The 12195-nt window shown below is 44.6% G+C and overlaps 1 protein-coding gene across 1 annotated transcript; it reads right to left on the reverse strand.

Annotated features, from left to right (window-relative positions):
- Window positions 1–50: 50 nt before the first annotated feature.
- nr1d4a (nuclear receptor subfamily 1, group D, member 4a) lies at window positions 51–11259 on the reverse strand. The gene is made up of 8 exons (XM_067240679.1): window positions 10679–11259; window positions 5963–6259; window positions 5568–5656; window positions 5301–5445; window positions 2411–2982; window positions 2078–2263; window positions 1723–1933; window positions 51–1540 (listed from the first exon to the last, which is right to left on the reverse strand). Exons 1-8 carry the CDS (start codon window positions 10698–10700, stop codon window positions 1344–1346), a joined length of 1719 nt encoding a protein of 572 aa, XP_067096780.1. The 5' UTR covers window positions 10701–11259; the 3' UTR covers window positions 51–1343.
- Window positions 11260–12195: the final 936 nt, after the last annotated feature.

Here is a 12195-nt window from a genome sequence, read left to right on the forward strand (position 1 = left end):
ATACAACCAAAGAAGAGACACAAGCAACAAAGTACAATAATTTCATTTTATATCGTTTCTATGGAAGGAAGAAAGAAACATTTACAAAATGTACAAGAACATGTGCTCAATCAACCATAATCAAACTAGCACTGAGCGGATCTGTACTGGTAAAAGAAGATCCCTAGCCCAAAAATATATAACGCTTGCGTTTGTATGACAAACGTTTGGGGGTAAGGGACAGGGGGCATGAGAAGTGGCTGTGCTGGTGATTTTAGGCTTTATACGCTGGTTTGTTGCATCATCTCATACCAGGACAAGTTCTTCAATTGATTCAGACATAACAGAACCATTATGCATCTCAATCTGTCCTGGCCTCTGAGAGTCCTGATCTCTGTTCTCTTGTGCATATCCCACCGCTGTTTTGCACACTATCCCCAGCCAACAGAAACTATACATTCTTCTAGACTGATTCTCTTCTCCAGATCCACCACCATCTCAATCCAGTTGTTAAAATAGACACATTGGATTAACAATATATATTTCTAGCCACATATATCAACAAATGGATTTTAAAATCCAACATGCATTGAGACCATTTCCATCAGTCCTGCTGTGATTCCAGACAAGATTAAGATATAAACTATACAGAATGAACCTTTTTAATTTAAACAAAATCTGATGAATGCATATATGAGTTGTAGTATTTAAAATGTGTGAAATAAACTATACTTTCTTTGGAGGTTATTCATCTCATTAATACAGTAAAAGTTTGAATTCCTCTTGACACAATCATTCATTCAAATACTAGTTTGGATGGTGTGTTTGGTTAGTGAATGGCACGGAACAGTTATGCTATGAAGTTATCTATGCATTATGTACATGGTCCCTTTATCTTATGCACAAATGGACACACTTTCATTCATCACTTATGGTCCCTATTTTCATCTTATATCTGCATTATCCATTTTTACAAATGTAAAAATAGCAGCGACAACAGGAATTGAGAAGGAAAAGCTCGACTTAAGTGAAATGGCTTTTGGTTTTCACCAAACTGGAAATACTAGGAAGTGAACAAACAATCTGTCCAGAAAATGTTAATCCTATCAACATGTACACTCTTCTAACCACCCTTCCCCAAGACATCTTGAGGTGTTTGTTGTGTAAATATACAAGCATATACCTGTGTTAAAAGTGAAATATTTTTCAAGCGGATGAAAAAAAAAGAAAAAGTTATGTTTGTCATTGTCCTTTTACGAACATTAGCTTCTTGAGAAATGTCCATCTGATTGCACAATTAGTTGCTCAATGCCAAAGGAAGTCCTGCCCTTGGAAATGAGTTTCAGTTTTTTTAACGTGTGGGTTCAGGGGTCAATGCGGAAGGCCAGCAGCTTGTCTGAGTGCTGGCAGTTGAGGGTGCGTAGGTCAGGCAGACGCAGCAGCAGCTTGGGGAAGAGGGAGGCATCGTCGGGGCGTCGTCGGGTTATGAGGGAGCGCAGGGCGCGGATCAGGCCCTCCTGCAGGTGCTCCAGGGCCCTGACGTCAGCGATCCCGGAGCAGTCTGGGAAGGAGAGGGGGAAGAGTCAGGTTTGGGCAGAATGAAACAAAAAGAGCAATACCTCTGTGTTTCTGTTGTTTTTCTCTGGCCAGGCCTGAATCAAATACACTCTACATAAACTATTTGCTTTTTATTCTTATCGTCTACCAGCTCACTCTAAAACTACAGCTGACTAGATTTCTCACCTGCAGAGACTAGCACCACTGCCATGAAGAGGGCCATCTCATCAGGCTCCAGGCCTAGAGAGCCCAGCTTCTCACTGAACTCAAACATGGCGTCCAGCAGGCAGTCCATGCCCAGCGCCCGGAGGGAGGCCAGGGGGTACGTCTGCCCGTTCAGGAAGGTCACCGTCCGCTCCTGGGCGTTGAACAGCGTGCAGAACCTCACCATCAGCACCTGGCAGGGAAAGGGAGGAGGTGGACAAAGGTTATCGATGTGGAATCAGAAAGGCTTTGGAACGCAAACTGAATCATTTTCATGTACATTAACTATATTAGTTCTGTATGACCAATTCTAACATGGTGAACAGGAGAAACATACCTGGAATGTGCCTGATTTGAGCAGCATGACCTGGTCATGTTGGCTGAGCTCCTGGAACCCTGGGATGCCCTTGGCAAACTCCACGACCTCCTTGACTGCTGGGGTGAAGCACTGGGAGAAGGACTCCCACACCTGCTGGCTCGAACGGTCTGCCCCAGATACAGGACATGCGTTCAAGGGACAGGCCTGAGGGAGAAAGAAAGAGATAAATGAATTATAATCATGCACTACAGATAAAACTACAGATAAAAACTGTGTTTGAAATCTGTTCCGATATTGCTAAAAACAATCGTACATCAAAAACAGTTACTTCACAACTCATAGGTTACTTACCAGAACTTTGGCCCCTGGGGCTAGTTTCCATGGACAGGAAGGCTGGTTCTGTGTGACTCCAGAAGCAGAGAAACTGTTGAAATTGGCGGAGCTGCCATGTTGAGCCACATCTCCATTTGACTGACCGTGATTCTGATTGGACGAATTGGGGTAACTATACCGACTATTGTCAATTGTGGCGAATGTATGGGGGTTGTCATTGGAGGAGACAGGGCAACGAGAGGAAGGGCAGGATTGGTACACCTGCGTGGGGCTAGGGTGGGACTGGGAGGACACGTGAGCGTAGTTGGCCTCCTGAGGGGCGGAGTGACTCGGGAAGGGCGACGGGGTGTCGTTGTTGACGTTGGTCCTCTTGGCTGCGTGTTGTTGGCTGCTACTGCTAATGAAGATGTCGCGGTAGGCTCTGGAGATGGCCTCTTTGGAGTGGCTCTCGACAGGGCTGGGCAGAGTCTCCCTCACGGGAGAGGAATCTACATCCATGGTGCCGGACTCGTTCAGGCTGTTCATGTAGCTCTGCATCTCGTCCAACAGCCTCTGTTTCTCCCTCTTGGGGATTCGCCCAAAGCGCACAGCTAGAAACAACACAATAAGACTGGTGTTATTTGCAGTTATTTGTGCTGTTCTTTGAGCATCATTGAAACATAATTGAACACATTCACATCGTTTCTGGTTTAGAAAGATAGGAATAATTTCATCACACGGTGCCTCGAGAAGACTTGCACCAATAAAGTAAATCATGTACTGTGTATGATTACGTGAGTACGGTGTAAAAATAGACAGCTTCAATTATGTAAAGTGAACATGCTGTAGTCACGTTTTAGTTCAGATATTAATGAAATGCAAAGAACATTGCGCTCTGTAAGTACACCCCCCATCTCCACCTCCTTACTCAAGACCCCCAACCCTCCATCTCCCTTCCACTCACAACCCCAAGAGCATTCATCAGCTGGAAAGGATATTTTTAGATCCCCCCCACCCCGCTCTCTCACTCTCAATGTCTCTTTCCCTCCCTCCTGGCCTGTAAGTAGGGCAGTGGAGCAACGTGAGTGAGATGCAACCACCACTGCAATGGAGGGAGAGAGGGAAGGAGGGAAAAGAAGAGAGAGGGAGGTGAGTTCTCTGCTCACAGGAGAGCTTGCCGATAAGCAGTAGTGAGAGAGGGAAGAGTGAAAGCAAGGTTAAGGGGCTGGGGGAGTTTACTGGTGAGGTTTCTTATCACACTCTTATTTTGAGGGTTACTTACAGCAACAAAATATGTATTTTTAAATTATTATCAAACTAAGCACACAGGTAGGGTTTCCTGATCATCATCAACAGGAAACACGTTTGAATGTTTATTTTATTGATTATTTGCGATATCTGAAGCAGTAGTCTACTAATACATATACATCCATTTTAGTCTGCTCTGTTTCATTATGCAAATCACTGTATCCATGTATGTTATTTCATAGATATGTAATACTCCATTCACTTGTCAAATTCAAGATCAGGTAAATGTATGTGCCATTTTATCTTACAATTGCATGTGTAGACTTTTGATGGGTTTCATACTACTTTTATCAAGAGTTTTTGAATTTGAACTGTAGCTTTAAGAAGTTGTAATTACACTACAGGATGCAAAGTATGCCATCATGCCAACTGACTTTGATGTTTGCCTGAGATGATTGCAGAACCAGATTAACACACAGCAACCCCATTAGTAATCAGGGTGTTCTCTTTAATGTGTTTCTGTCGTCAGTGGTTTTCCTGTTTTCGCAATGTGTGGAGCAGAGGTAAAGGGGTTTCTAGGTTGTGGTTTTGAAAGGGGTTGATTTGATTGTTTTCTTTTAAATCTCCTTGCCGTTCTCTTAGCCACCCGCCTTACCATGAAGCTCTTACACTTCTGAGCTACTGCAGCACAGTTGACCCGTGTGCTGAAACCCCCCCCCCCTCCCCGCTCTCTATCTCACTCTCAAGCTCTCTCTCTCTACTCACACATTGAGTAGGCAAGGCTGGCTGCACCAAAGGCTGCGCATCAGAGGAAACAGTACAAAGAGGAAAGAGACAAACTACTCCAAGTAGGTCAGCATGTGTACGTATGCTATAGGCCCAATTCTGCTTTGTTTTTCTAGGTCAACCCAATCGTATATCTTCGTTGTCTGTGATAGGTAATTAATCAACATTCAACGGGCACAACTAAAAGCGGACGACTTGGGCGTCGCAACTGACGAATCGTGTGACGGAGGGAGAGCCGTTTTTCCCGCATCTCAGGCTTAATTGCCAGCGTAGCTCTCATCAATTGCTGAGAGATGGTATAAGGGCATATACAAGGTAATCAAGTTGCCCCCGTTCCAATTTCCCAAAATAATTCCTGTGTTTGCTGCAGTTTTCCAGATGACAGATCGCTTCAGGGACTTCAAGACTCCTATTCTCATAAATCACTGTCTGAGAGGGAAATGGAAAGGGGGGAGGGGAGGGGTGGGGTGTGCCCAGGGAACATGGAGTACACCGAGGGTGGGGGGGACGGACGGACGACAAGAACATAGTGGAGAGAAAAGAGAAAAGGAGGATGCTCCTAAGGGCAAGAGAAAGGCATACTCTGAAACTTAGAGAGTGAAGGATGCAGGCCAACGAGGAGGAGTATTGTTTGTCAATGTGCCCTTCCCTATAAAGGTGCCGTGACACTAGCTTAAAGGACAAGACTACTGCACTGCGAAATACACTAATTATTGGGCTACAACTGGCACGGTGACCTACAAAGGTGCTCTGCACCATGCCCTCAATCTCCGAGACACAACTCCTCATTTATCCAATATCACAGCTAACTTGAGTACTGTCCTGGAGCGCTGCCAGGTGACGCATTGACATGCGAGCTGTAACTCGTCCGAATGACAGTGACAGTAAGGCTCACCGTCTCGAGACATGCCGACCGAGAGGCATTTCTTGAAGCGACAGTGCTGGCACCGGTTGCGGTTCATGCGCATGATGAGGCAGTTCTCGTTCTTCACACACATCTTGTAGTTGATGTTCTGCTGGATGCTGCGACGGAAGAAACCCTGCAGCACAGAGGACGGGGGTCACGGGCAGGTCGGCCCACACGCTCATCCTTTTGGGAAACACTGAAAATGGGGCACTTCTTCAAAAGCTATTTTGGGCGGCCGTCAAGGGCCTTCCTTACCTTGCAGCCTTCGCAAGCGTGAACTCCATAGTGGAACCCTGAGGCGATGTCTCCACACACTTTACACAGCAGCACCATTCCACCAGTCTCTGCAAAGAGAAACCCTAAGTCAGACAGGCAGACACTTTACATGGTCGGAATGAAAAAACAGGGACTGGTCCCAAATGTGCTGGGTATGGGTCTTCACACTGTACATGGGTCAAGTGCACCATTGAAATAATTGGAGGTTAATAATAATTTGAGGTCAACTTGACTTATGCTTGACTTGCGTGCTCTCTTATGAGACTACCCAAATGGTTATCATATATTGAGTAAAGTAAATCAAGAATTCTTAATGTAGTAAAGACAGTTCTAGTATTTGACTTGGTTGTTGCAGGAGCTGGTATGGAACTCACTGGTGAAGGTTCCTGTAAAGCTGCATTGCCTTTTCCCAGCGATGGGGTGCTGGTAAACGTGCTGAGCCGGGGCCGCTGAGGGCCCATTATAAACCTCAGGGAACTGAAACAACAGTTTGGAGGATGACGTGGTGCCACTGCCCATGCGCCCTTTCAGCGCACCGATCTCTGTGAATGTGACCTCCTCCGGGGACGAGGGCTGGGAGTGAGAGGAAGGTGACTGTGTCTGGTACCCACTAGAGGGACTGCCAGGGCTGGGGCTGGCACTGCCAGAGGAGCCTGCATACAGGATGACACCTGCAGAACAAGGGAAGTACACAGAAGAATCAAGGTCAAGTTCATGAATTAAAACAAATACCCCACTAGGCTGACAGCACACAATTGGTAGGGTGAAAATATATTATGACAGTGCCATTATTGTTATACCCTATGCATGTATTTATTTCGGGGGGGGGGGGGGGGGGGGGGGGGGTACGACGCATCAGTCACTTTTACTGAAGCGTAGCATGTGATGCAATCCTGAACAACCTCTGACGGGCCACACTGAGAAGTACATGCATCCTTGCCTAGTCGAGTATAATAGGCCGACAGAGACAGAGTGAGCCCTAAAAATACTACAGGAAGCACAGCAACAGAGAACGCGCCGGAAAAATACCTCACATTGGCAAATAATTCCTGCGTCATTCAACAAAAGTATTTTTATATGCGTCGTTTTAAACAGGCGAAGTGTTTTGTTATTTAAGAAACAAAACAATATCTCTGCTTTCACATCATTCGCATTCCCTCGCATCTATTGGATGCATTGTTGATGAGCTGAGACACGACCTCACGTGTCTGCGAGGTTTGCTGCCTACTCCGCTCCAATAATAGCCCCGCTCCCCTGGCACCGTGCCCATCGCCAACTAACTGCACGACACTTGACAGCAGACTCACATGGACTCCTGACAGACACGGTTACTACCCAGTCCAAATCCGCAGTCTCGTGTTGACTTATACAATAATCACAAGTCAGCTATGTGTTTACAGTCACATACAAGGGCAACGCCCCATTGACGCTGCGCTATCCCGAGGTATACAATGCAGCATGCATTGCCATCAATGAGTCACGTTATGCTAGCTAGAGAAAGAGGGAAAGAGAGAGAGAGGGAAATAGAGAGAAAGAGGCTCTCCTGTGAGCAGCTGGGTTGCTTTTTGTAACCAAAGGATAGGATGGTTTGATACATGGTCATCCCAAATATCAAGCAAAAACATCTATAAAACAATGCTTTAGAAGCAACTCCAGGCTTTAGTAGGCTGGACTGTGTGAGTGAAAGTTTTTCTTGAACTTTGTTTTCGTACTGCCCTTTGCTGTGCAAGGAATTTGTTTAGCTCAAGGATTGTTATGATTCCTCGATCTGCACGTTTCACTGTGTCTGTTGACCCGGTCACTCACACTCAATACACATGGGAAGGCTGGGCCTTGCCTCTCTATACCTGAGACATGCATCTCCCATATTAGCCCGGCCCTGTTTTAAAATCCCTGGACCCACCCAAGAACATTGCATATCCACCTGAAGACTCACATGGAAGCTAACACGTTACACTGTTAATATGGCTCTCAAGTCCACCATGCCATAAACTGTGTACTGATAATAACTTTTACAGTTGGTTGATGAGGTAAAGCGGAACCATTCGGAAACAGCTTGTATCGAAAGAGGGGATTCTACGTCAACCAACTCTTTGAATGGATAACTTTAACAATAACTGACAAACTTATTGTAGTTCAGGTGACTGTAGTACAACACTGTGCACTTCAGGATGGAGGATCTGTAAAGTCTTAGTGTTCACCCCACCAGACAGCATTTTCCAGGGCATGGCCCATGTAACCTGGAGAGAAGCTTCCACTGTCTATAGCACAAGTCAGTCGCTATTGGGTTCAATGCAGACACTGGCATTCATTGAAGAATCAGCAGGTCCCATGCAGCCCATGGTGACCTTAGACTACCCGTGCAGGAACTAATCTGCCTGTGAGTCATTGCAGGAAGAGAAACGTGAGCACTTTGTAACAGTTCCCTACTACCGCTCTCCCTCCATTATAGCCTTGCTCTCACGGCCATGATCCAGGATTGGCACAGAAAGAATACAGAGCTCACCAATATTTATACTGGTGGCGTGTCTCTCGATTGTAAAGTTGCTGGACTTGGGGAGATAGGGGCACACGTTATTTTTTGAGTGTCAAAAAAGTCAAATGTTTATCAGCCATTTGCTATGACTTATTGTGTCATGCTACTATAATTTATTAGCTGTACAGCTGTCATCAGTCACTTGTGAAGAGCATACAGCCAACTCCATTATACTGGCCAGAGTAAGTAGGTCAATATCACAGCAACATCCTACAATGGAATTTGAATGGGCCCCTGTGCCATACTGCAGTGTAACTCACTGACATTCATGGGATGTATTCGCAGTGACCAACCATAATAATGCAAGTCTCATTATTTCAATCGCTCTGTAGCCTACTTATAGCAATACCAATAGTTTTTTGCACTTTCAGCGTTAATACTGTATCGATATCAGTATCGCGCTGAGAATCGGAAGAGATGGACATAGAGAATTCCAGCTGTAACACTCTAGAAAAGCGGGTGTGTACGCGCATAGCATCGAATTGGGGACAGATGTTGTGTGTTTGAACCAGAACACTGTCACACTACTGCATTTGCTTTCAATTAAAAAAAGGAGAGAACAAAATGCGCATGAGGCGGACAAACGTGACATGAGATAAACTCCGTGCATGAAATCGCTGACCCACTGACCAACCTCCCCCTTTCCAACACCGCAGGCGGCAGCAAGACTAATGTCCATGAGAGCGAAAAACTGGAGGGAGGAGGGCCTGGGAATCACGCGCAGCACGCGGCTCAGCAAGTGCATCCACACGTGAGGGCGATTTCGATGGAAGGAGTGCATTCAGTGAGAATACATTGCGCCGCACTCCCACCAGTAGTCATAACTTATCAACTCCGACGGAAGCTTCGGCTCTTTCGCTATAATTAAAGAGTAGAATTAAATAGAGAAGCATAGATGCGAGTGAGCGGGGTGTTCTGACGAAGCAACGAGCACAGGCATCATTCACCATCAAGCACTGGACCAACGTCATCATTCATGCAGATAGCCTATAGACACACAATAACACCTTGAGAAAGAGTTGAACGGCGCAGGTTAGGCAATGAGGGCCGAGTCATTGGCATACAATTCATTATGTTGTACTACTAATTACTAGCCACATGGCAAAACCGACCAGTGATAGACACCATGCATATTTTGATTAGTAATAGAGTAGCTGTTTGCGAGCGTGCGCGTCAGTAGCCGATTGTTTGCCCTTGTGAACGCGTCTGGGTAAATGGAGATTTATGGTAAACTCATGTTGAGATTAAGACAGTGACCATGACAGTATCTTCGTGACAAATGGGTGCGCTGCCATAAATCTACACAATTTAAATGTTTTTCAGACATTGTCATGTAAAAGTGAGGTCCGGAAAAGCACTCATCCTTTCAAGAATGATCCAGTTATTTTGGTTCCATCGATGTACCTTTTTGTCATAGGCTACTGTAAGCCCCATGAACCATATTTGTGGATTTGCAAAAGTCAAACAATCTACCATAACAACTGCCATCTGGTGGATAAAAAAAAATAGGAACTCAGTTAATCATAAGTCACCTGTCTTAAGCTTACCAACGGGTGACTCATTTACAGTAGCCTTAGGTAAGATGAACTACACTTTTACGCTTGGCTTTAGATGGGTTCTGTGTCAAACTACTCATGGAAAAGGGTGCGCCTTGACACAAGCTATTTTCATCACCTGTCGTGAAACGTGACTGATTTTATCTCTCCCGTCAATTAATGGGAGTGTGAACCGGAATCGTGACAAAAGCACATAAGCACTTTGCCTAACCTTAAGGAAAGGTGTTTTTAGTGCCATTTTACTGTTACCTTCCTATAGTGATTATTTGTAATCGCCAACCAATTTACCTAGGAAATTGTTACGCGTGACGCACCACAATAGATTTGTTGACAATCGTTAACGTGACGCGTGAAAATGAACTTGGCTTTGTATAACTGTATTGAGAAGGCATTTAAGCCACTGACAGCTAGCTGCCTGCAGCTCCACGTGAGTTTGTTTTCATGCGAGAAACAGGAAGTCGCCCCTCTGTGCAATTAAGGTGAACCTCACTTCATATATCTGCCAATCTGTCACACACAGACTAGAACGCCACCGTTTTAGCATCTAACTGGAGACATTTACAGCACCAATGTTCTTATCAAACACTTGACATGTGTTACACATCAGGCTTCTCAAATAAGTGTTAAATAGCTTACAATATAATTTTGACCTGCAAACATAATTTTTGACTGTTATTTAGGGCTGATACTTATGACAGCAACCGCATTAATAACATGTAGCCAATAGATGACGCATAACACTCAAACGAAAGCTATAGCGAGTAGCCTATACCTGGTTACTTTCTAAACATTTAAAGTTGCCTGCACAATTCAGTTTAAAGTTCAGTGCGACAAAAGCAACATTTAAAGATGGAACTGTATTCAAATTCACTCAAAAGGGCAATCATTATCAAATAAAAATCTATAGGCTACATTCTTTAAAAAAAAAGAATGGGCATACATCCTCATCATTCTTAATCGTCAAAATTATCATCCTAATCACAAATATCATTACTTACCACCACCGGAATTGTTATCCATCTTTCTTCCTGTAGTGCTTAGATGATAGGGCTTTTCGTGACTATAGTACTTTTTTGTAAAAGTCAATAGCAAAATGTCTTAATCAAAAAAGTTTGACCGTCACAAAACAACTGGGCCACGAAGCGCCGATCCGAAGCGTTATTGACAATGTATCTTGACACTAAAAAGTAAATTGTATACAGCTGTCCAAATTGCACAGCTGTGCCTGTCAGGTGAGCTGAACGGCTTTGACGCTACCTGGGTCCGTTCTGCACTCTGGTTGCACCTTGGTTGAGCGAGAGCGGTACAGCACGAGCAGAGAAAAGTGAATTCAGTTATCCTAGGAATTCCTAATCCTCAGGATTTCCTAAAATGAACTGGCAGGGGCTACACAACCAATGGTAAACGCACCCACATCAATCACGTTTTCAGGTGACTTTAGAAATGTGACTTGCGTTTTTTTTTGCTCTCTAAAACTTCTGTTTTGCCAGTTAGGTATGGGTTTTGGCTCACTGCATCCTGTGAAGTCTCTCTCGTTTTCTCCCTCCTTTTACTCTTTGGTGCGTTTTCATTGGCGGGCAGGAATGGGTGAGTGGAGTTTGACGCGCTTATTCGACCGTGATGTGGTCTCTAAAGCCATGCTACATGTGCATTCGGCATGTGCCACGGAGAGCGCTGCCCTAGTGACACACATTTTATGCAAACTACGGAGCGCGCATTAGAAACTGTAGAGGGTGGGGGTGAGGCACATGGGCAATGGGCGTGACTTAACGTGACTACTTGTTCTTGGAGTTGCGGGCTACACTTTTATTGTGAACACTGGACATTGAACACAATGTCAAATGGCGGTCAGTGGTGGTGAACCTTTCTATAGACAGTGGGCTTGTTTGTTGGTGTTTGTGTGTGTGTGTGTGTGTGTGTGTGTGCTCACACGTGTATGTCATTTCGTAAAGGTGAGATATGTGTAGATGTCTGAATGTACCTCTTTATGCTTTTATTACATTTACACATATACAAAAATGTGTTTGACATTGAGAAAAACATCACATTTCCAAGATGTAAAGAAAATGGTGGACTATGGGCAACACAGTACTCTAGTCTAGTGTTCAGTAAATTGTCTCATCCCTGCTTGCTCACTGTGACATTCATGAGTGAGAAATCCAATAGGACAGATGTGAATTTATGGTTAAGCGGGGCCACTGCAGCACATGAAGAGACCATAGGCCTATATATAACAGACATGGACTGATGCTAAATGATTTGTGTTGTATAGCGCCTCCTGGTGGTGTAACAATTGCTCAAAACGATAACAAAACATCATAGGCCCACCATCATTGGCAAATGAAAAAGGCAAGGTAGAATCAGAATCAGAATGGGATTTATTCGCCATGAAAGTTTGCACAGACAAGGAATTTGCTTTGGCAGGAAGGTGCATACAATAAACATATACCTAAAATTTAAATATGTGGACTAACTATACTAAGGGTACATAAACTAGCAGTACTAAGTGGGATTA

Source organism: Osmerus mordax, chromosome 7, assembly GCF_038355195.1.
Source record: "Osmerus mordax isolate fOsmMor3 chromosome 7, fOsmMor3.pri, whole genome shotgun sequence".
Lineage (NCBI taxonomy): Eukaryota > Metazoa > Chordata > Actinopteri > Osmeriformes > Osmeridae > Osmerus > Osmerus mordax.

What these genes read in the sequence shown, in the direction of transcription:
- nr1d4a (XM_067240679.1), bottom strand. Translation starts at nt 10,700, where the DNA reads ATGGATAACAATTCCGGTGGTG. An exon ending in TCAAATCAGGCACATTCCAG is followed by an intron (nt 1,934 to 2,077) that starts GTATGTTTCTCC and finishes TTTCCCTGCCAG; the next exon opens with GTGCTGATGGTGAGGTTCTG. An exon ending in AGTGGTGCTAGTCTCTGCAG is followed by an intron (nt 1,541 to 1,722) that starts GTGAGAAATCTA and finishes TCTCCTTCCCAG; the next exon opens with ACTGCTCCGGGATCGCTGAC.